Source organism: Humulus lupulus, chromosome 9 (genome assembly GCF_963169125.1).
Source record: "Humulus lupulus chromosome 9, drHumLupu1.1, whole genome shotgun sequence".
Lineage (NCBI taxonomy): Eukaryota > Viridiplantae > Streptophyta > Magnoliopsida > Rosales > Cannabaceae > Humulus > Humulus lupulus.
Window position 1 is genome coordinate 170,478,649 of NC_084801.1, and position 25,434 is coordinate 170,504,082.

The 25,434-nt window shown below is 42.6% G+C and overlaps 1 protein-coding gene across 1 annotated transcript; it reads right to left on the reverse strand.

The window, feature by feature from the left end:
- Positions 1-465: 465 nt before the first annotated feature.
- Positions 466-2,727, reverse strand: LOC133800299 (uncharacterized). Its single transcript, XM_062238255.1, has 4 exons — positions 2,237-2,727; positions 1,384-2,156; positions 685-1,193; positions 466-507 (listed from the first exon to the last, which is right to left on the reverse strand). Exons 1-4 carry the CDS (start codon positions 2,725-2,727, stop codon positions 466-468), a joined length of 1,815 nt encoding a protein of 604 aa, XP_062094239.1.
- Between the last annotated feature and the right edge of the window lie 22,707 nt (positions 2,728-25,434).

A 25,434-nucleotide genomic window follows, 5' to 3' on the forward strand; every position in this document is an offset into this window, starting at 1 on the left:
TCAATGAGTAAAGCTATGAAAGGTTTGTTTTGCTGTAAAATATGAATCTATGTCTTTGGCTTTTTCTGTTTGTTTGGCTTCTCAAATGGAGGATTCCTGCAAGTCTTCCTGTTATGTCCTGGTTGCGCACATTTCCCACAGGTGATTATTACTTTATGTTCCCCTCTTGGATCTTATTCTTTTCTTTCTTGGTCTTCCTGCAAGGATTGTTGCATTTGGAGGCAGAACTATTATGTCTAAGTGTTGTGGGAGATTCCATTCGTCTTTATGGGGCAAAGGATGAACATTTTCTTGATACAATGCTTTCAACGTTTCTGTTCTGTAGAATTTTGCACAATAATCATACACACTCAAGTTTCTCTTTGCAATGACAGCTACTGCATGGCCACAAGGTATTTCATCTTCTTGGAACCTATCGCAGGTACATGTTCTATTATGTATATTTATTGTGAAATTTATCCCCTTTTAATCACGAACTTGGTATTCTATTGTGTTGAAAGGCAAGACCTAAAAATAGTTTTGTCATGAAATAGAATAAGATAATAAACATTTTAACTAGACTTAAGATTTAAAGTAACTAGTTATGCTTCTGTGTAAATTTTTTTTTTCCTGTTCTTATGGAAGGTAACTGGTTACCATCTATTGACAGAATAAGGATTTGTAAGAATAGGTTTAGTTGCATACCTCATACTTCATTTTTGAAACAATGTCATGTCTCAATTCATTCTCTGTTGCTATAGAGACTTTTGTGAATGTTCCATTTGCATTATTTGAGTTGTTCCAAACCCACTTTTGAATCAAACTTTTAAGGCATTCAACCAAGATATCAATGAGGAGATTTCTTGCAGCTTTTAGTGCAGCGTTGAGTGATTCTGCGATGTTGGATGTCATCATGGTGTATATTTTTGTTGGCGAGTATGATCTTGCCCAAGTTTCATACTTGGCTTTTTCTAAATAGGGCCTAATGCGTCTATCAATTCTATCAACGCCTCTCATGTAGTGTTCACATTCTATCTTTGTGTATGCTTTTGCTGCTGCAATGAATTTCATTTGAAGCTTTTCTCCATGGCTCCCATACTTGCCTTTCAAATTATTGAGTAAGTGAAACATGCAAGCTCCATGGAAAGCATTTGGGTACACCATATGTACTGCATTGTCTATGCTCTTATGTCTGTCAAAAACTATAGCCAATCCTGTGGAGTACAAATATTTTAAAATAAAAAAACAAAAATTAAGTATTTTTCAATTTTTGTTTTATTTTGGTGAAGGCAACCAGTTACTTTGTTCAGATTCTAAAAGAAATAGCATGTATTTGTGTATTTTGTTTTGGTAAAATGTTCCTATTTGTTTGTAAACAAGAATATATCGTTGAAGCTATCATACCTTCGGGTTCTCCATAGGTGTCTCTCAGTTTGGAGAAGAACCAAAGCCATGAGTTATCATTTTTAGAGTCTGCTATTCCAAAAGTCAACACGAAAATGTTGTTGTTTGAATCTAACGTTGATGCTGAAAATAGGGTACCACCATGTGCATTTTTCAAGAAAGTTCCATCAACAACAATTATAGGCCTCAAGTATGTCCAACCCTTGATTGAGTTAGAGAAAGTTATGTATAGGTATTTGAATCTATCTTCCTTGTCTGTGAGTAGGTGTGTTATTGTTCCTGGATTTGCTTGCTTCAACATGTAAAGATATATTGGCAACTTTTGATATGAATCATTGGGGTTCCCTCTTACTAGACGCAAAGCTTTCTCTCTTGATCTCCATGCTTTTGTGTATCCCATAGTTACTCCGAAGTCATCATTCATATCATTCATGATGTCATTTGGAGTGTAATTTCTTTTGATTGACTTGTACTTATTCTTTACTAATTCCCCAACTACGATGCTTTTTGCTTGCCTATGGTCTTCCAAAACAATTTCAACAGAGCAAGTGTGATTTGGATTGCATTTCCGTACCTTGAATAAATATTGATTTCTGTACTTAGATGCTCTCACCAACCAGTTGCATGTTTCATCTGCGCAAGTAACTAGGTACTCTCTAGGTTCTGATCTTTTTGTTTTGAACTGGAAGTTATGCAGCATTGCATAGTAGCTAAGAGCTGATTTGATTGTGTTCTTATCCTTGTAAATTTGCCCTTGCTCTATTGTGTTCACTCTGTAATCAGATATTACCAGTTGAATTTCATCCAACTTCTTTTTTCTTTTTGTATTGTCCTCAATTATGAAATCAGCTACTTCTTCAGCAAAATGAGTATGTATGACACATTTATGCCCTCATTTGTTGTGCTTGACATTCCTTTTTCAAGTAACATTTGTTCATTGATGGAAGCTTGATTTGCTTGCATTAATAATGTCCCCACCTCCATTTCTTCTGCTGTAGCTTTCTGATTTGCTAGTAGAAGAAGATCATTTTCATTGCTTGATTCTTGAACTATAGTGACACACAATGGTAAGTCTGTTATTTTAGTAGCAACTTTTTTCTTTATTTCCAGAAAGAACAACACTGAATTGTCTGTTACAACCTTCATTGGTGGTGTTCCTTTTTCTACTTGATAAGAAACTTCAATAGTTGCTATTTTTTCCTTTATCTCCTTTTTTATCAAATTCACAAAGTTGTCAAGAGAACAATTTGGTGGTATTAATATCCCAGTCATTGTGTACCCTTCGTACTTGTTGTTTTCATTCCACTTGCCTCCATATTGAACCAAAGAAGTAATATTGTCCATATCTGTAAAATTTGGCAATTTTTTAAGCAGTTAGTTGGTTCTAAATGAGCTAGGTAACTGGTTAACTTAATATTTAATCACATCTTCTTCTAAAACATTTAGCTTTTGTAGGGTAACTGGTCACACTTAGTTTTATATATTTTCTGTTTTTCCAATTAGTTATATTGACTGTTGTTGCAGGGTAACTTGTTACACTTAGTTTTACACATTGACTTTTTTTTTTTTTTTTTGCAGGGTAACTGGTTACCTTAATATTGAATCATATATTGCCTATTTTTACACTTGGTTTTATATAGTTGTAATTTCCTCTTAGTTTTATATATTGGCTGTTTTTCAGGGTAACTGGTTACCCTATTGTTACTGATTGCTTTTGTAGTAAATCTTCACAGCTACATCAAATAATTTTTTTTTTTAATTGTAAAGACAAATTAGAATGTAAAATTTTTAGAGTTCCTATTTCTTGTCTATTTTTTTTGGTTAATCAATGTACACAAACCAGTGGGAAGGTAACTGGTTCCCTTAATCTGTAGTCCCATACCCTATTGAAACATTTAGTTGAATTTATTGATTGTTTTTCCAAGTAACTGGATGTCCTAATGTTTCTGAATGTTTTGGCTATTAAAATTCACACTAATATCAAATTATTATTTTTATTGTAAAAACAAATTAGGATGTAAAAATTTCAGAGTTCTTGTCTCTTGTTTTTTTTTTTGGTTAATCAATGTACACAAACCAGTGAGCTTGGATAATTTTTTTCAATTTTTTAGTTTATAAATTGTTTGTGTTTTTCAGCAAGCACATTATGATCATGATCATTTTCATTATAATCAAGATAATAGTTCATCTATAATTTTTGATTTTGTATGCAAATAATATAGTTTTATGTAGAAGATTTAAGATAGTTTGAAAAAAAAAGAAAAGAAAATGACAATAGAACAGAGTTGACAAAGGAGAAGGTTTCTTGCAAACCTTGTTTCTTGATCGTGTAGTGGATATGCAGGTCGCCGGAATCTTCAAAGATTGCAGCTCGTATGATTGGAGGAATGTTGGATTTTTTTTTATTTATGCAGAAAGGGATCAGTGCTTTAGTGATCAGATTTTTCTTAAATTTTTTTGGCAGAAGCTGAGGTCAAACCTTTGCTAGAGTTGGTCGATTGTTGTGGTGATCGCCGGAGATACGAGTTGTTGCTAGAGAAGAAAGCTATCACCGGAGAATGGAGTGCTGGAGATGGAAGGAATCTGCAAGAGTTACGTGGTTTTTGGAGAAAAGTTTGATCCTGTTTCAGGCATGAGCAGATGAGCAGAGGATGATTGAATTGGTAATTACATTTGTACCCCTGATTTGTGCTGATGTGTTGTTGTTTAAATTTCAATTGTGCTATGTACTTATTTTTCCCATAATCTAAGTTTTTCTTATTTAAAATCTTCCATACATATTATAAAAAGATTGATTCCCATATTTTTGCACAATTATGGCTAAAAGCCATATTTATGAAAAATTCCCGAAAAATATTGAAGTGATCGGATCCCCTTGCAACCACGTGAACAAGTTGGAAATATATTCACTAGTTTTTGTGGGATATATATCATAACCAGTAGAATCTTTGTACTAGCTAGCTCTATCCCAATTTTTTAAATTATTCTTTTAAGATTGGATCGAATATATACATAAGATTTGCTTTAATTATTTGGACTGATAAGTTATATAAATATAATTTATGATATAAGTTTGATTAGAATTATATCAAATATTATTTTTAGTGTCTTTTGTAAAATTAAAAAAAATGAATTTATTTATTTTGTACTATGTGTTTTTGTAAAGTATTATTTTAGTACCATCTTTTTTCAATGATGCTCATATGGTACTTTGTATTTTAAAATCATACATATTTAGTATCCTAGAGTCACATTTGATAAATAAAATTTTATCAATATGACCAAACAACCATAAGTTATATGTAATTAAGTAATTAAATTTGAATTTTGACCTCATGTATTGAGTGTAGGTTGATTAAATTGGTAAAATTTTAATAATTAAATTTAAGTTTAGGATATCAAATATGTATTATTTCAAAATACATGTTATCAAATATGTACGATTTCAAAATATAGAGTACCAAATAAGCATTATTGTAAATACAAAGTACCAAAGCGATACTTTACAAAAATACATGGTAGCAAATAGTTACCTTCTCTTTTTTACAAAAAATATAAATTATATATATTTATTTTAAAAAAGAAATAATTGCATAGGCTAAGAGTCAAATTCTCACCCACCCAAAGGGTTATACATCATACATTTAATATTATCAACTAGCAAAAAATACTCAACCTTATCTTAAAGCCTAAAATATTTTAGAGCTTAACTTTGTCATAGTATTGAGCTATTATAAAATTGTACAAATATATTATTACTTAGATATTAAGTTTTTTGTGGAGAAATGTTTGTTTTTCATATTACAAGGATAGAAAAAAGAGTAGTTTTGTTTATATTACTTGCTGGCACTATTAGAAAAATGTCATTTTTTGATTCGTATCATGGAGTGCACCATAAAATGTGCCTTTTACCAACGCGTTTTCCACGAAGGATGCCTGCAAAAGATGTTCTAAGCTTAAACTAATTAATCAATCTAGTTTTAATTCAATGTATTGTAGAATTATTGAAAATAATCATACTATATTTTAATGCAATTATTCAAGAAGGCTTATACTTTTTTGAATATTTTATTTTGTCCCATTACTTGTTTGGACTCTTTATTTTGACAAATTCCTTTTTGGGCCATGTGTTTCGTAAAATTGTTCAAATAGACCCCTAAACCCAATTTTGATGAAGAAAAAATTGAATATAACAACATAGTTGTTAGGCATAATGATTTTTTTTTTATTTTGAATTGTTAGTTTGGTGAATTATTTGTAATTTTAGTTCAGAAAACTTTGACCAAAATCGAGTTTAGGATTCTATTTGAACAATTTTACAAAACACAGGGTTCAAAAAGTCATTTGTAAAAACACAAGGTCCAAACATGTAATTGGACAAAACACATGATCCAAAAACGTATAAACTCTATTAAGTATGTTATGTAAAAATGTGAATGGATAAGATATCAATTCTATCAATGGGAAGGACTTGAATTCTATATTGGTCTTTTCATCTCTATAGAGTTTATTGGAGATATATTGAAAGACCAACATAAAGTTCGTATCCTGCAAGAGAGCAATATACATTACTACAAAATACCATTTACGAGACACCTTTTTAGGACACACACCTAAATTCAAGTCCTTAAAAATATCTATGGAGTTTTTAGGACACTCTTTGAGAGTCCTTAAAAAACACAATTTATGTCTCGCAATGAGTGACCTAAAACAAAATGTGAGTCCTAAAAATACTTGGGGAGAAAAATTAAGTTGAATTTCAATGGTGACTTTTAAGGGCACGCTATGCAAGTCCTAAAAGAGCTTTAAGGGCTCCCAAAGCAAGCCCTTAAAATTGTTAAGTAAAAAAGATCTAAAATCTTTTACATTTTTGAATTAGGGTATTAGGATCCATTTTTTCAGCCAAAGAAGTTCACTCTCGGATTTGGGGCTTAGGGTTTACTTTGTGCTTGGGGTTTGGGATAGCTAGCTGATGGTGGCTGCTGGGTTTCATGGGTGAGGAGAAGGACGGTGGCTGCTGGGTTTCGTGGGTGGGGAGAAGGACGGTGGCAACTGGGTTCTCGGAAACCTTGGGTGGTTCCTCGACAGCTGGATTCTTTGCATTTGGTTTCTTGGCAGCTGGGTTCTTTGCATTTGGGTTATTGGCAGATGTGTTCTCTTTTTCGACAGCGGTGGCGCTTGTCTTCCTCGGCTTCAGCGTGGGTTCTCGGCATCTCAGCTGTGGGTGGGTTCTCGACAATGAGGTTAATAGCAGATTTTGTTTTTGTTTTTCTTTCTTCAATTTATTTGATAAATAATTCTTTTATTATTGAATCATTTTCTTTTAATTATTCATTCATTTGTGTATATGTTTAGGGTTTAGATAAATTTGAATTCCCTAATTTCGAAATGAAGTCTCTTATTTTCTAATATTGAGTGGGTAAGTATATTATTTGAGTTTGCTATGTTACATTAATATTTTGCTAAATTGTGAAGTTTCTATTACTAAAAATCTGAAAATTAGAGTAATTATTTGTAATAGATATATAGGTATATGTGAAACACATTCTTTAATTCTTTATTCTTGTTGACGCCGTTTTTCGTCAACAGTGAAAGAAGAGCACGAAAACAATAATCAGTTATGGCTAAGTGAAATACGATAAAACACACGAGATCTTTTACGTGGTTCAGCAGTTAAATCTGCCTAGTCCACGAGTCTTTGTTATTAAACTTGAGATGATCTCTGAAAATTCTCCAAGGATGAATTCTCCAGAGTTTTCCCTCAAGATTACAAAAATTTGGTCCTTTACAATGGTGCATGACCTCTCTATTTATAGAGAAGATTTTAGAATACTATCCCACATATTTTGGGAAGTTATTCTGTATATGCAAATAAATTAAATGGCATTAAAAGCTTGCAATCCGATATACAAGGAAACGTCCCCTGAAGATCAGGGGGCGTATAACTGAACGAATAATATCCCTTGATTATAGGGGATTTATAGTAATAAATGTAGACCGCGTCTCTTATAGTTGACTCATTAGGATATTCAAAGTTATTATCCTATATCACCAAGGCCCCTATACACCCAGGTTTCTTATTGATTTTCGAGCTATATCATCTTCCCGAGGCCATATGACTTCGAGCTCATACGCGCGTCATGCTCGGAGCCCTGATCCGAGGCCATCCCGAGAACAGATGTACTTCGGGGTCTATCTTTCGAGCTTGTGTGGATTTCGAGGCTATCATCTTCGAGGTCGCAGGCTCGAGCTTAGATTTCAGATATTTTCCAGACTTCATGAGTTCATTCATTACGAATCCAGCTTTCGAGGTCACAATTCTCATGGCTCGAAATCTGGGTGTAACAATTCTTATAATAGACAGTAATTGATTGAGGATATTTCTTTGTTTTTTTTTTAACTAATTACAATCTTTATTGTTACATTTTGAGTTATTTTTGTTGTGGTTGGTTTAATTCTAACAATATATGATATGATTCTTCAAAAAAAATTCTCATTTTGTTTTTAGATAGCATTGAAGAATATCTTTTTATTGGAAAAAATGTTTGATTTTATCTTTATTTCTCATTAAAATATGACTCTAGTTAATAAAAAAATGATAGTGCTAGCTAGCTTTTGAAAAGTTACCATCAAAACACATACTTGTAGAAATTTCTAACTATAATTTTCATTGTTAGGTTGATGAAAAAGGGGCAAAAAGTACATATTAGAGAAAAAGTAAATAGAATACAAAGAATAAGATTAAAGAAATTAAAGACTGTAGGATTATATATATATTTTACTAATTATTTAAGAATTATAAAATAACGTGTTTATGATTTATACTTCTTTTTAGTGATTCCTTTTAAAAATAAAATATTTAGTGGTTTGAAACACATGGTTTAAGCTCTCTAGGAATCAACATGATTTATTATTGAAATTATACTTATGTGAACCTTTTAAAATTAAATGTCAACATTTGACCTTTTTCTTTGTTTATAATGTTGATAATAATGTTTAGGTTAATATTTTGATTGGTCTTACAATATTGGATTGGTAGCTAATTGCAAGAGGTATGTTGTATTTGATTTATTTTTAAAAAATTTCAATCTTTTACAATTGGGATTTCTGTGTGCTGCGGTGATAACAAAAGGTTGAAAACTTGCATGTCTTAGTGAAGTAGGTTCTAAGAATTCTGTGTGCTGCGATGATATATGGATGAAGACCTGTATGTTTTTTGATTTGTTTGGCTTGTTGGTGTTGATTGTGACAGATGACTAGCCTAGTAAATTAGGGGATATGCTGTCCGATTTTCTGTAGATTTTTTTATACTTAGTTTTGTTTTTATGTTTATTTTATTTTCTTAATTTGTATTTTTTACTAAAGCAAATAGGCATAATATGGAAAAATCATGGATGTCAGCTGATAGGTTGTCAGTGGAATATATAAAAGGGGTCAATGAGTTTCTTAAATTTAGTTTGGATCATGCCAAAGATCCAAACTATGTTTGTTGTCCTTGTAGTAAGTGTGGAAATATGAAAAGGATGACCGCCTCAATGATAAAAGAGCACTTATATTTCCACTGGAGTGAAGAGCTTCATTTTACTACGGACCCTCCTAGGATGAATGAAGTTCGGAATTATAGGCTGTAACTCCCTACTTTCCTCATAGATTACCGAGAATACAGCGTTGGGTCATAATCGTAAATACTGCTCTTTTAATGAACAAAAAATTAAAAATAAATACATGGATCCATGGTTTTTACAAAAAATAAAATAATTGTCTTTTACATAAAAATGAGCAACATTTAAAATAAAACTTTAAAATAACATTCTTTGATAAAAATAAATAAATAGGTCCGCTTGATCTTTCTCGACTATATGGTCCCCACGAGTACATCACGAAGCTCTTAGGTCCCACTCGCCATCGACCTTTCTATCCTTAATTGCCTTAAATAATAACATCATAAGGAGTGAGCTTCCAAGCCCAATAAGGAAAATACAAACAAAAGTTAGTCATAAAATCATATAATCAAACATATCATAAATTCACAAGAGCCATACAAACATAAAACTCTAGGTCATATAATAGCTTAAGTCATAGCTCTAAATCATAATCTAAGTTATAAATCATACTCTAAGTCATAAGTCATAAATCATAAATCATAGGTCATAAGTCATAATCATAACTATAGGTCATAGGTCATAATAACAAGTCAGATATAATAAAAACATAAGTGTTTATACAGGGGTGGCAATTAAGCCCCGGACATAAGTTCGTCATACACCGGACATCACTTAGGTCCGTCATAAAGTTTTGGCAACCGAGCCTACCAGACACAGTTCATCATGCATCATTGGACACCTTTGGTCCAGACACACTTACCCCTATATTGTACCTAAAATGTTAGGTCATACAAACACAAACTATATCATAAACTACATAAACTAGGTCATAATACTAAACTATCTAATTTTCCTTACCAAAAACTGGAATATTGGAGACAAGAGCGGGATTGAAACTCCTAAAACCAAACATAAGGAAACCATAAGTTTCTAAAGAAATGAAGCTGGAGAGAAGATCTAAACCATCGAGGTAAGAACTTACCAAAAACCTTATGTTTCAAAGGAATTGAACACCTAACCAAAATTCACTATCACAAGTTAGGATTTGAAGAAAAATGAAAGAATAATAAAAACTATAATGAACTAAACCTAAAGATAATGAATACCTTGGATAACTTAGAACCTCGATCTATACCTCGAACACCGAAATCACACAAAAACTTACTTCCCAAGTGTTTTATAAAAGCTTTAGATTTGAAAGCTTTAACCCCAAAACCCTAATGTTTCTCTCTAGAATATTCTTAGCAACTTGGAGGCTCTGAACTGTGCTTGAATGATAATGAAAATGGCTGAGTAATGGGTCCTATTTATAGAGTTCAAGGAGTGAAACTAACTCCTTTAAAATGAATAAATAAATGATTAAAATGAATAAATTTAAATTATCTGTTCAATAGATGCCCAGAACTCGGTCAAAAATGTTCAGGAATGAGTCAAGGTTGTTGAGGGCTATTTCTAGTTCAGAATTTTACGAAAATTCAAAAATTGGCCACTGGAGCCGATATATCGCCTAGGGTAGGCGATATATCGCCCCAACCATGATTCCGAGGGTCTGTGGTTTTGTTCGTGCGAAGTCGACGTATTTTCCGTATCAATTATAGGAGATATACTGGCCTTTATAGCTGCGATATATCGGCATACGCTGATATTTCAAACACATTTTTGCACATTTTAGGATAATTTGAAATTGATTAAAACTACTTTTGACTGAGTAAAACGTGATCCTAACAGATGATGGAAGGTTCTATAACTTCTAGATCTTTCTTTTAATTAAACTATTCATCAAAATACTTAAATCCTTAATAAACATCCTTGTGACAAGTGTCACGTTCTTAATTATTCTATCTAAACCTTAGGTTATAATAAATAATATTCTTAGGACTATATTCATTAATCAAACCTTATGATAAAATTAATATTTCTAAACCATAGGTTAAACTTATAAAATCCATAACTATTTCTACGAGTTTCTAGCTAAATCCCGGCATGAAAACTAAAATTCTACAACTACTACTACTACTACTACTACTGCTACTGCTACTGCTACTGCTACTACTACTACTGCTACTGCTACTGCTACTGCTACTGCTACTGCTACTGCTACTGCTACTGCTACTGCTACTGCTACTGCTACTGCTACTGCTACTGCTACTCCTGCTCCTGCTCCTGCTCCTGCTCCTGCTACTGCTACTGCTACTGCTACTGCTACTGCTACTCCTGCTACTCCTGCTACTGCTCCTGCTACTGCTACTCCTGCTCCTGCTACTGCTACTGCCACTGCTACTGCTACTGCTACTGCTACTCCTGCTACTGCTACTGCTACTGCAACTGCAACTCTTACTCCTGCTCCTGCTACTGCTACTGCTACTGCTACTGCTACTGCTACACGATATGGGTTTGGAAATCCGGAATCTTAGAAGAACCTAAAAACTACATGATATTGAATAAAGTATCCTAGTGCTAAACTTGTGTCCAAAAATGCTACTATAACATAAACATGCATGAAAAAACAGAATGTACATGATCAAGAACAAAGACTTACAAACAGATGCTTGCGGATACAATGAAAGCGACGACTGGAGGAGCAGTTGCAAGAATGAACTCATGGAATCGAAATGGCCAAGGTTGTTTTGTCTTCTTGGTTTAGATAACATGCAAAGAGGAAAAAATAATTTTCGGCTCTAGTTTTTTCTCCCTCTGAAACTGAAAACGTAAAAATTGAAGAGAAAGGGGGAGACACAGTTATATGTATATGTGTCTGTTGATGCGGTTCTTCGGCAACAGATAATTAAGAGAAGAAGAGAAAGAGATTAGTACTTAAAAGTAGAACCGTCGCAGATATGAAATCTTTGTAGAAGGAACTAGGTGACCCTAAACACGTTTTTAAGTGGTTCGAAGGTTAAAATCCTTCTACTCCACTAGTCAATATTATTGATCTTTTCTGGGTAATTGGTTTACAAAGTATATAGTTCTTACAAGACTATTTTTCCCAACCCCTATCAACTCCCAGGGTCTCCATATTTATAGGAGAAGGCACCTGGAAGTTGGTAGGGAGGCCATCCCGTGACCTTACCATTTGTCATATCAAGTCTGTGATATTCATGATTAATTCCTAAACCTGACACACAAATGTGGTCTAATCAGTATGGAAGGAGATAATGGGCCGCACGACCCAACCCGTCCGTGGGTGTCTGAATACGCACGTTCCTGCTGCGTGTTCGAGAAGTCAGGGGGATATTGGACACGTGATGGCAGGATTATGCATGTTTAACTTGCGTGTTGACTTCCCATAGGGTCAGAGCTTCCTGAGAAGCTCGCTACCGGAGCAATCCATAACCCGAGCTGATCCATCAGTGTTCGCCGGATGTTGTTCCCAGCTCCTGGTGTAACAAGAGCGAGCTGGAAACAGGACCCCCCGAGCTAGAGAGGGCCCGTCCTGAAAATAGAGTCTCTGGCCTGTGGGAGCCTCGGACTAAATTATGCTTAGTCCGAGGCTCGTCCTGCTAAACAGCCCGTGGGAAAACCAGGGCGTACATCTGCCCCCCAAGCTCCTACTCGTGGTCTATGACGTCAGATATGGGAGACCACAGTAGGGGCTTTTAGACTTCTCCACAACCCTTCGCATTCCATGCTTTTCGCATGCGTCTGAACCGCCGTGGGTGGCGACGGTACACTCTACGAGAACCGCATTAAATGGCCTAGCCTACTGTCCAGCTGCTATTACAATATCAGGGAGAAGGAGATCCGGGCCATCGAAACCACGAGCCCGGTCCGAGTTATAGAGTCTGCTATGGACATGACTTTAACGGTAAAGTGCCCCCTTATTTTAAGGCTTTGACACTCACACGCCGCCTTTTTCCTTCCAGTTTGCTAATTCATCATTCTTTTCTTGCAGGGCATGGCTGCCGCCTATAGAGGCATCGTTAGGACCAAGGCCCAGCTCGAGGGTTTGGAAGCAGATCGCCAGGCCGCCCTCCAGGAGTCTCAGGAGGCGAGAGACGCTCTGGCGGCCTCTAAAGCCGAGCTAGAGAAGATCTGCTCGGAGAACCAAGAGCTTAAACACTCCCTGGCCGCATCCGAGCTAGAGAAGCTTCGCTCCGAGAATCTAGAGCTTAAAAACTCCCTGGCCGCATCGCGGACAGATCTTGAGGCGGCGAAGGCCGAAGTCCAGGCCTCCCAGGCCGCCCTGAAAGACGAGTGGGTCGTGTCGGAGCAGTCCTTACAGGACCTGTTCTATCACTGCTGGTCCCACAATCCGGACGCGGACTTCTCCTTCATGCCGCCGGACCTCTGGGCATTCTTGTTGCCGCGGCTTCAAGCCCGCCTAAATAAGGAGGCTCCTCCATCGTAGACTGGAGAGGCCTCTGCCGCGGCGGAACAGGGCGAGACCGCGACCTCCAAAGGGCCAGCTGATGGGGCTTAGGATGCTTCTCGTTTACGTATTTTGAACACTTTTTTATTGTAATTCTCTTTTTTTTATGTGAGGCGTTTCCGCCTCGAGACAATTTGCTCAACCAGTTTTACATATATATATTTGTATGCATTTGGTCACAATTTATCTTTTTATTTTTATGACTTAGTTCGAGTTAACTTTATCCGTATCCCGGGCTCTATAAAGAAGATCCGCGTTCAACAAATTTTAGTTAACTTCTAAGTTTTATGACCTGGTTAAGACCAGGAACTTATTTTGAAAAAACTCAGATCGCGTCAACTTTTATCCGTATCCCGGGCTCTTTAAAGAAGAACCACGGTCAACAAATTTTAGTTAACTTCTAAGTTTTATGACCCGGTTAAGACCAGGAACTTATTTTGAAAAAACTCAGATCGCGTCAACTTTTATCCGTATCCCGGGCTCTTTAAAGAAGAACCACGGTCAACAAATTTTAGTTAACTTCTAAGTTTTATGACCCGGTTAAGACCAGGAACTTATTTTGAAAAAACTCAGATCGCGTCAACTTTTATCCGTATCCCGGGCTCTTTAAAGAAGAACCACGGTCAAAAAATTTTAGTTAACTTCTAAGTTTTATGACCCGGTTAAGACCAGGATAGGACTTAGTTTGTGATAACTCTTATCCGTAGATAAAAATTAACACCTAAGTCGTTAAGGCGACCTGGATATATCCAGGTACCATATGCCCCCCAAGTAACTGGGAAAGGGTCTTTCGTTGTTACTTTAAAATTACACTTGCAAATAACGAGGAACATTTGATTTTTATTTATACATGGAAGGTGGCCTTCTAAGCCTTACAAATGTTCATTGATAATATTTCTTTAGGTGGATAGCATTCCAAGTCCGCGAGACCGCCCCTCCACCAAGTCGAGCTAATTTATAAGTTCCCTCTTTGATGACTTCGATGACCTGGTATGGTCCTTCCCAGCTTGGTCCCAAAACCCCCTCTTTGGGATCTTTTCCGGCCAGGAAAACTCTCCTCAAGACCCAATCGCCAACGCTAAAGGCACGTCTTTTGACCTTAGTGTTGAAGTAGCGAGTGATCTTCTGTTGATAATGGGCGAGCTAGAGTTGTGAATCCTCTCGCCTTTCATCCATTAAGTCTAAGGAGTGGCATAGGAGCTCGTGGTTCTTGTCTTTTTCGTAGGACCGGACCCTGTGCGACAGGACCTTCACCTCCACGGGGAGGACTGCTTCACTTCCAAAGGTTAGGGAGAAAGGAGTGTGACCCGTGGGAGTCCGATGTGAGGTCCTATAGGCCCACAGAACTTGGGGGAGCTGTTCTGGCCAGATCCCCTTTGCCTCATCTAGCCTCTTCTTGAGGCTTGCCTTTAGAGTTTTATTGACAGCTTCGACCTGGCCGTTCGCCTGGGGATAGGCCACGGATGAGAAGCTTTTCACAATTCCGTGCCTTTCGCAAAATTCGGTGAACAGGTCGCTGTCAAATTGAGTGCCATTGTCGGAGACGATCTTTTTGGGTAGGCCAAATCGACAAATGATGCTTTTAACCACGAAGTCTAGCACCTTTTTCGATGTTATTGTCGCCAACGGCTCTACTTCGGCCCACTTGGTGAAGTAGTCAATGGCTACCACGGCGTAACGGACCCCGCCCTTTCCGGTGGGCAGGGCGCCTATTAGATCTATGCCCCAAATGGCAAAGGGCCAGGGAGACGAGATCATTTTTAGCTCGGTCGGAGGAGCTCGGGCAACCGCGGCGAACCGCTGACACTTGTCGCACTTTTTTACATATGAGATCGAGTCTTTGGACAGAGTCGGCCAGTAAAAACCCTGCCGAAGGATCTTCAAGGCCAGGCTTTGCCCCCCAGTGTGATCTCCGCAGAATCCGTCATGAACTTCTTGCAGGATGGCCTTCGCTTCACTTGGAAGAACGCACCGGAGGAGAGGTAATGAATGCCCACGTCGGTACAACACCCCCTCAACTAGCGTATACCTCGGAGCTTGATAAAGGACTCGTCGGGCGTCGTTGCGCCCTTCGGGTAACTTGCCCTCGACGAGGTACTCAACAATGGGAGTCATCCAGGTCGGCCTGATGTCAATCATCCCAATATCTGCTCGATCTCCGTCTATGCTTGGTTTGTCCAAGAACTCAACTGGCACCAACCCCAGGGTTTCTGCCTCTCCCGAGGTGGCGAGCTTGGCGAGAGCATCTGCATTGGCGTTCTGCTCTCGAGGTATCTGTTCGATCGACCCTTGCCCAAACGTAGACAGTTCGGATTTTACCTTAGCCAAATAGGAGGCCATCTTGGGACCCCGCGCCTGATACTCGCCTAGGACCTGATTCACCACGAGCTGTGAGTCGCTGAAGCATTGGACAGAGCTTGCCTTTAGCTCGCTGGCCATCCTAAGTCCAGCTAACAAGGCCTCGTACTCTGCCTCGTTGTTGGACGCCTTGAACCCGAACCTCAGCGCCGAGTGGAATCTATGCCCCTCTGGGGATATCAGAATGATTCCGGCCCCGGAGCCGTTTTCGTTAGACGAGCCATCAACGAAGATCCTCCACGATGAACCTGAGGAGGTGAGCTGATGTGAGTCTTCCGATGGGATCTCATGGAATCCCGCGCACTCTGCCACGAAGTCGGCCAAGGCTTGACTTTTTATGGTAGTTCGAGGAGTATAGAAAATCTCGAACTGACTGAGTTCGACCGCCCACTTTAGCAAGCGTCCCGAGGCTTCAGGCTTTTGCAAAACCTGCCTTAGAGGCTGATCGGTCATGACGTGTACAGAATGGGACTGGAAGTATGGCCTGAGTTTTCGCGAGGCCGTGATTAGGCAGAACGCCAGTTTTTCCATCAACGGGTACCTTGACTCAGCTCCGAGGAGTCTCTTGCTGATGTAATAAACCGGTTTCTGAGCCTGGTCCTCTTCTCGCACCAAAACGGCACTAGCTGCGCCCTCAGTGACGGCCATGTAGAGGAAAAGAGGTTCTCCTACCTTGGGCTTTGACAGCACATGTGGCTCAGCCAGGTGCGTTTTTAGGTCGAGGAATGCGCCTTTGCATTTCTACTGTCCATTCGAACTTCTTGTTTCCGCGGAGCAGGTTGTAGAAGGGCAGGCACTTGTCGGTCGATTTGGAAATGAACCGGTTCAGTGCTGCCACCCTTCCTGTGAGGCCTTGGACATCTTTCCGCGACCTGGGGGATGGAAGCTCGAGCAGTGACTTGATCTTGTCGGGATTTGCCTCGATTCCTCGGGTATTGACTATGAAACCCAAGAATTTTCCCGATGCGACACCGAAAGTGCACTTCTGAGGATTGAGCCTCATGCCATACCCTCGCAGTATGTTAAAGCATTCTTCCAGATCGGTGACGTGGTTGCTGGCAATCTTTGACTTGACAAGCATATCATCGACGTACACTTCCATGTTTTTCCCGATCTGATCCGCGAACATTCTATTTACCAGCCTTTGGTAGGTAGCCCCGGCATTCTTAAGACCGAACGGCATGACCTTATAGCAATAGACATTAGTCGGGGTCATAAAGCTGGTATGATCCTGGTCTGCTGGATTCATCGCGATCTGATTGTAGCCCGAGTATGCGTCCATGAAGGACATGAGCTCGTGCCTCGCCGTGGCATCCACCAGTTGATCGATCCTCGGCAATGGAAAGCAATCCTTGGGGCAGGCTTTATTCAGGTCGGAAAAGTTGATACAGGTCCGCCACTTCCCATTGGGCTTTGGAACTAACATGGGATTGGCAACCCAAATGGGAAATCTGGCTTCGCGGATGAAGCCACATTTTTTGAGCCGGGCTACTTCTTCTTCAAGGGCTTCGGCTCGGGTTGTCCCTAAACGCCTCTGCTTTTGAGACTTGGCAGGGACGCTTTTGTCTAGGTGGAGCGTGTGCATGATTACGCTCGGACTGATCCCTATCATGTCCTCGTGCGACCATGCGAATACGTCCAGGTTCTTCTTCAGAAACGCCGTCAGTTCCACCTTTCTTCTATCGCAGAGGTTCTTTCCGAGCTTAACCGTCCGTGACGGGTTTTGTTCATCGATGCCTACCTCCTCGAGTTCTTCAATAGCTTGGAGCTCGGACCTGTCCTCGCCTACTCGGGGGTCAATGTCCTCACTTAGGGCGAGCTCTTCGCCTTCGGAAATCTGAGGTTTTTCAGTCTCGGGAGCCGCCTTGGGTCCCCGAGATTCCTCTTCATCCTGAACGGCCATCGTCACCTGCCCGGGTTTAGATTTTCCCTTCATGGAAATGCTGTAGCATTCCCTGGCAGCGAGCTGATCGCCCTTGATAGTGCAGATCCCTGTCGGAGTAGGAAATTTCATGGCGAGGTGTCGGACGGAAGTGATACTCTCGAAAGCAATGAGCGTAGGTCGGCCCAAAATGGCGTTGTAGGCAGCGGAGCAGTCAATGACTACGAATTCGAGTAGTTTGGACACTGTTCGGGACTCGTCTCCTAGGGTGATCACCAGCTCAATCGTTCCTATCGCTGCTGACCCTTCTCCTGAAAAACCATATAGCATCATCGAGGTTGCCTTCAGCTCGGAGACGGTCAGACCCATTTTTTCTAAGGTGGACCGGAATAGGAGGTTCACCGAGCTCCCATTGTCCACTAACACTCTCCTTACTCTCCGGTTGGCGAGCTGGATTGCTACGACCAAGGGATCGTTATGAGGGAATTGGACATGGCCCGCGTCTTCCTCCGTGAAAGTGATTGGTTGTTTCTCTAATCTTTGTTGTTTTGATTGACGCTGTTCCGGGACGAACTCCCCTCCATTGTGGGCCTTCAACTCATTTATGTACCTCTTCTGGGCGCCTCTGCTCGTGCCAGCCATGTGTGGTCCTCCAGAGATGGTAAAAATCTCTCCCTCGACCACGGGGGGAAGGACGTCCTGATCTACTCGAGGTCCCGGTTGACTGGCTGGGATCACCGGAGCGGGTCGACTTGTCGGGACCCTGTTCAGCGAGTATTGCGCCAACGGACCTGCTCGGATGAGAGTCTCGATTTCATCTTTGAGGTGCCTGCAGTCGTCGGTATTGTGCCCGACGTCGTTATGAAAACGGAAGAATTTGGAAGCGTCTCTCTTTCCCTTAGGGTGCTTTATTGGCTCCGGTCTTTTCCAGGGGACTCGCGTAGCGTTGGCCAGGAAAATATTCTCTCTGGTTTGGGTGAGCTCGGTATACGTTGTGAACACGGGCTTGAATTTATCCACGGACTTACTCTTCTTTTGACCGTGCTGGATGTTTTCACCATTCCCTTTTCTTTTGCCGCCACCGGGCTGGTTACTCTGCGTGACGTCGGGAGTCACTACTACGATCTCTGTTCCCGTCCCAGCGGGCTTCTCGAGGGCCTGGCTGGTCCCCGCGGCTGAAGCTTCAGCTTCTTCCAAGTTTATCCATTCTTGGGCTCTGTTAAGGAATTCACTAACTGAGCTGACCCCCCTCCTTTGAATATCCTTCCACAGATCTCCGCCTACTAGGATCCCGGTCCATATAGCCATGAGCTTGGAGCTGTCGTCGGCATCTCTGGCTCGAGCAGCGACATTTGCAAATCTGCTCAAGTAGGTTTTTAGCGTTTCTCCAGGTTGCTATCTCACGTTAGCTAGGGAGTCGGCCTGGACCCTGGTGGCCTGAGAGGCGCGGAATGCCCTCTTGAAGTCAGCCGAAAAGGTCTTCCAGGAGCTGATTGACTGCCTTTTACTTTGTTTGAACCACTGCCTGGCAGGTCCAGTTAGGGTGGAAGGAAAGATCAAGCAACGAAGCTCTGGCCCGATGTTATGAGCCATCATTAGGGTGTTGAACATCCCTAAGTGGTCAGATGGGTCTCCCTCCCCGCTGAACTTTGACAAGTGAGGCATACGAAAGCCAGAAGGGTATGCCGTTGCTGCTATGTTGGGGGCGAAGAGCTCCATCTCATCCCCTGAATCATATTCATCTTTTTCTTTCTCCGACAGGAGCTTCTTCATCAGCTCCTCCATTTGAGTTAAGCGCTCTAGGGTTTTGTCCTGAGATCCTGGGTTATTCCGGGGCTGTTCAACAGCTCCGGACCCGTTGTACATATTAGGCGGGTTATTGCCCCTCCTATCTGGAGATAGGTCATTTGGGGCATTCCCGCCATTACGTACTTCGGATCGGACCCCAACTGAGCGGGCCTGGCTACCATCCCTAACTCGATCCTCTCTGTGAGAGTTGAGGCGATCTCGAAGGTCGCCTCCATGGGTATTATGGTGACTTTGTGCTGAACTTAGTCGCTGTCGCAGGTCTCCTCCCGAAAGATCACTCCGTGCACTACCAGTCCAGTGACTCCTACTGGACAGGCTCGATGTGCATCTTTGGCGGCTCCGACCTGATCCTTCCCCCGGCACCCTGCTTCGCCGGGAAGGCCCGGCCGATGGCGGGTCTCTCCTACTATTTTCGTAGGTCGGGATGTCCCGGACGGGCTGAGGAGACGGGTATCTGATGGGAGAAGGAGGATGCCTGACCGGAGAGGCGATCCTAGTGCCGTCCGGACGGACTAAATTTGGTGGGGGCCTCTCGGCCCTGCCAGCTTGATGGTTTCGCGCTGGGTGAGCTGGACGAGGAACTGGACGTTCTTCGGGGACGGGCTGACGTCTCCGGATCCCCTCGGCCCTCCTTTGGGAATTTCCTCGATCTCTTCTGGGCGTCCTCGAGGAAGGCTGAGAGCTAGGGGTTGATGTCCTAACCGAACGGCTGTACTGCTGCTGTTCGGTCTGAGGCATTTCCCTGAAGTTCGCCTCTTGATGGTGTGTTGAAGGGGTGGAGTTGGCTGCAGGGAGTCTACCCGAACGGCTATGCCTGGATCGATTACTCCGTCGAGACTTAGGAGCCTCGCCTTGCCTCTCTCCAACGTTACCGTTGGTTGCGAGAGGGGGTAGTCGACTCAGAATATCCTGGATTTGCTGACCAGCTGCTGCTAGCTGGCTCCTCAGCTGAGCATTCTCCATCTCCACCGCAGTGTAATAACATGGATTCGGATTAGGCGGCCTGGGCGCCGAACAACCAGTGTCGTCTTGGCCGGCCGGCTGCTTTCCTGGCCTCTGCTGGACTTCAGGAACTTGCTCCTCGGGGAGGGCAACATGGCGGGCCTCCTGCCCATCATGCTGTTCTGTCTCGTTGCCATGTTTGGACCGAGTGGTCACCATAGTTGTATGTTTGTGGTAGTACTAATCGGACTTGCTCTCAATGAAAGCACCAAACTGTTGACGCGGTTCTTCGGCAACAGATAATTAAGAGAAGAAGAGAAAGAGATTAGTACTTAAAAGTAGAACCGTCGCAGATATGAAATCTTTGTGGAAGGAACTAGGTGACCCTAAACACGTTTTTAAGTGGTTCGAAGGTTAAAATCAAACTACTCCACTAGTCAATATTATTGATCTTTTCTGGGTAATTGGTTTACAAAGTATATAGTTCTTACAAGACTATTTTTCCCAACCCCTATCAACTCCCAGGGTCTCCATATTTATAGGAGAAGGCACCTGGAAGTTGGTAGGGAGGCCATCCCGTGACCTTACCATTTGTCATATCAAGTCTGTGATATTCATGATTAATTCCTAAACCTGACACACAAGTGTGGTCTAATCAGTATGGAAGGAGATAATGGGCCGCACGGCCCAACCCGTCCGTGGGTGTCTGAATACGCACGTTCCTGCTGCGTGTCCGAGAAGTCAGGGGGATATTGGACACGTGATGGCAGGATTATGCACGTTTAACTTGCGTGTTGACTTCCCATAGGGTCAGAGCTTCCTGAGAAGCTCGCTACCGGAGCAATCCATAACCCGAGCTGATCCATCAGTGTTCGCCGGATGTTGTTCCCAGCTCCTGGTGTAACAAGAGCGAGTTGGAAACAGGACCCCCCGAGCTAGAGAGGGCCCGTCCTGAAAATAGAGTCTCTGGCCTGTGGGAGCCTCGGACTAAATTATGCTTAGTTCGAGGCTCGTCCTGCTAAACAGCCCGTGGGAAAACCAGGGCGTACATCTAGCCAAAGGAGATCGTTGGGGTGGCGGGTGCATGAGTCCTGTCCTGGCGACAGGGAGGTTCGCCCCCGCGACCTGGGATGGCGGGGTTTTCTCCTTCTCCGTAGCTGGGGATTTGGTGGAGGCCCCGGCCGAGCTCTTGGACTCGCGAAGCCTCTTTAACCTCGGCCCCGCTGGGGGATTCCCACCGAACACAACGCCCCGCAGACTATTCCCGGGCTGAGACATCTCTTCTGCCAAGAAAAAAAAACACGGTTATTAGCAATCATACAGAAATAAAGACAAAGGGTCCAAAGGCAATAAGAAAGCAAATACTAAGGGAGCCCTACCCCCCGAGCTGGACGAGCCTAGGACGATTATCTCGCGAACTGGCAAAGGTTCTAAGTCCGGTTCTGAATCGGGGCTGGACTCTTCTACGTACTGCCTAATCCCCGGAGCATAGATGCCCCTCTGGAGCGCAGGCCACGTGCGTAAATTGGTCCCATACTCCTCAAAAATGGTCGACCTAAAGGCTAGGGTATTATCTACTACTACGGTACCCTTAGGCCGACTCTCTTGGTTGTCCAGCACGAGCTGGTCAACGCAGTGGAACAGGAGCGTGTCCAGGTCCAGATTCCTTGGGTGACGATGGACGAGCTGCCTAGGGTTGAACCTAACCAGCCGGGGGTCTGCAGTGGCCCTATCTACGTTCTTAAATAAGTAAGAGTTACCTTGACCGGAAGGACCCGCGGCTGCTCCGGATTGGGCCCTCTCCTCGCTCATCCCCTGGGCGACCTCCAAGGTCCCAAGGTCCTCTTCCTGTTCCTCACCAGAGGAACTTCCTCACCTTCTTCCTCGCCTTCGTCATCTGCGACCTCCTCCGCGACGATCGGTTTGTTGTCGCGGGCTGGGGGAGGCCCCCGGGGCCTTTTCAAATTCAAAGTCTGATTTGGGAAAATCAGCTTGCAGAATACCATCGTCTCGTCCGTCATGAGCACGCGGTAGTCTTTCTCACTGGGGGGCAAGTTCGCCAGTGTATCGTATTGACCCCAGAGGGTCACAGACTTTTTGGTCCTCGAGTAGATGGCTGCAAGGTTGGTTGAAATCAGAATTGGAATAAGGGCCGAGCTAAAATAAGATAACCGTTAAAAGGCGAGCTAAATCAAGGATCACTTACGAGGGCGGTTGAAATAGTGATGATCGCAGTTTCGGAACCCAGTTGACATAAAAAACTGGTCTTTGAAGTCGTTTGGATGGCTCGGCAGCTCGATCACTGCTGCTGTGTTAGGGAAGCGGGTTAAGTAATAAAACCCGTTGCCTCGCCCCCGCTGGTCCGGGCTGGCTTTGAGGCAAAAGAAATATAGAATATCAGGAAGAGTGGGGACCTCCCACTCATGCTTTTGGAACAAATACCTCAGTCCCGCCAGCAGACGGTATGAATTGGGGGGGAGCTGAAATGGGGCCAACCCCACATAGTTCAGAAAATCAGCAAAATACTGATCCAGGGGGAGGAAGGCCCCTGCCTTGAAGTGTTCCCCGCTCCAGGCTGCGAACGACTCGTCGAGCGGCGTGCAGCTCCTCTCCCCATCCGCAGCAGGTCGGGCGATCACGGAGGTCTTCCCCAGAGGAATGTTGTGGTTAAGGAAGATTTTGGTGATCTTTGCCTGGCTGGTTATCTTCGAGACGATTCTCTCCGCCTCGAAAAACGCATCAGGAGCCACCTCGGCTTGCTTCTCCACCGCCGGCCCAAAGTGAGGAATTGGCGAGCTGGTCACCACCGCCTTTCCTTTATCCTGCTGGGAGGCCGGACTTCCCACATTCTTCTGTGGCAGATTTCTCTTTGGAGCCATCTGGTCGCCTATCGAACAAAAGAAAACACTTTAGAAAAGGCAACCCAAGCAGGAGAGTGAAGCAAGTATTATGTACACGAGCTGGGGTAAGCCCAGCCCGTGGAGAGTGATGCCACGCGTTCCAAGGAACACGCGCCTATGCCCCCAACAGATCCCAGATTACTCGGAATTCGTGTGTCAGAGGACTCTGAGTAAAAAATTGCCTTGGGGGGAAAGTTTCAACAAGAAAGGCATGGCAAAACCGCTTTTAAGGCGTATTCCCTAAGCTACCCGGTTTTTGCATCCAAAATTTCTAAGGATCCTACCCAGAAATTGTTCCTAAGAGAGAACTAGGGAACCCATATTCTAAGACGATGTCCCATGGCAAGTATGCCCTAATCTAAGAAGGGCTGTCACCCTCCATATCCGCGCGACCCAGAAAACCTCTGCATGTGGCTACAGTAATATTTTTGCCTAAGCTACAGTGGCATGCTTTCAAAAATAAACAAGGACAGGAGACTTACAGTATATGGTTAGATGGTGAGTGAGGTTGCTGCGCTGGTAGGAGCTTCGTTGGCACAGTGGTCTCCGAAGTTTTGAAGGAACTCGTGCGCTTAAGCTTCGTGAACAAAGAAGATGAGAGCAATGGAAATGAGGGTTTTGTTCTTCGGAAGGTCAAAGAAAACAAGGAAAGTTGAGAGGTTCTGAATGGCAAGGTGGCCCGTGCGTGGGATGACCACCCCTTTTTATACACGGAAAGGATCACGTGTAAAAGGCCCTTGGGAGACCCTCCACTCGAAATGTGAAACGACGGCTGGACAGTAGGCTAGGCCATTTAATGCGGTTCTCGTAGAGTGTACCGTCGCCACCCACGGCGTTCCACGTATCAGACGCATGCGAAAAGCATGGAATGCGAAGGGTTGTGGAGAAGTCTAAAAGCCCCTACTGTGGTCTCCCATATCTGACGTCATAGACCACGAGCAGGAGCTTGGGGGGCAGATGTACGCCCTGGTTTTCCCACGGGCTGTTTAGCAGGACGAGCCTCGGACTAAGCATAATTTAGTCCGAGGCTCCCACAGGCCAGAGACTCTATTTTCAGGACGGGCCCTCTCTAGCTCGGGGGGTCCTGTTTCCAGCTCGCTCTTGTTACACCAGGAGCTGGGAACAACATCCGGCGAACACTGATGGATCAGCTCGGGTTATGGATTGCTCCGGTAGCGAGCTTCTCAGGAAGCTCTGACCCTATGGGAAGTCAACACGCAAGTTAAACGTGCATAATCCTGCCATCACGTGTCCAATATCCCCCTGACTTCTCGGACACGCAGCAGGAACGTGCGTATTCAGACACCCACGGACGGGTTGGGCCGTGCGGCCCATTATCTCCTTCCATAATGATTAGACCACACTTGTGTGTCAGGTTTAGGAATTAATCATGAATATCACAGACTTGATATGACAAATGGTAAGGTCACGGGATGGCCTCCCTACCAACTTCCAGGTGCCTTCTCCTATAAATATGGAGACCCTGGGAGTTGATAAGGGTTGGGAAAAATAGTCTTGTAAGAACTATATACTTTGTAAACCAATTACCCAGAAAAGATCAATAATATTGACTAGTGGAGTAGAAGGATTTTAACCTTCGAACCACTTAAAAACGTGTTTAGGGTCACCTAGTTCCTTCCACAAAGATTTCATATCTACGACGGTTCTACTTTTAAGTACTAATCTCTTTCTCTTCTTCTCTTAATTATCTGTTGCCGAAGAACCGCGTCAACAGTGTCCCAAGAGGAGGTCAAGGGTCGAGCTAATCTGTGACTTTGGCTAGATTTGGTATTTGATCCAATGGTCAGGTTTGAATGTAGCAATGGTGGCAAAAAGCTGAAACGTGAAAGGATGTGGTGCGTTGAAAAAGTACTAAAGTACTCTGATTGAGCAACCCGTGGTTGACGCGTGTCCTCACTCGAGTGCAATTGGTGGTACAGTTTCCAAGAAAGGCAGTTCAAAAGTTTCCTTCTCATAGGATTCAAACTGATACTTTTGATGGGGAAAAATGTTACACTCCGATTTCGAGATAAGAGGTTATGACCCCAAAAACCGGGCTCTTCAGGTGTGAGCTCGAAATGTATGAAAACATCATATGTCCAGCCGTAAAATCTCTGAAGTAAAACAAAGACCTTAAGGATGTGTAACCTCGAATATTCTTTGAGCTCGCGATGGGCAATGGCAAGA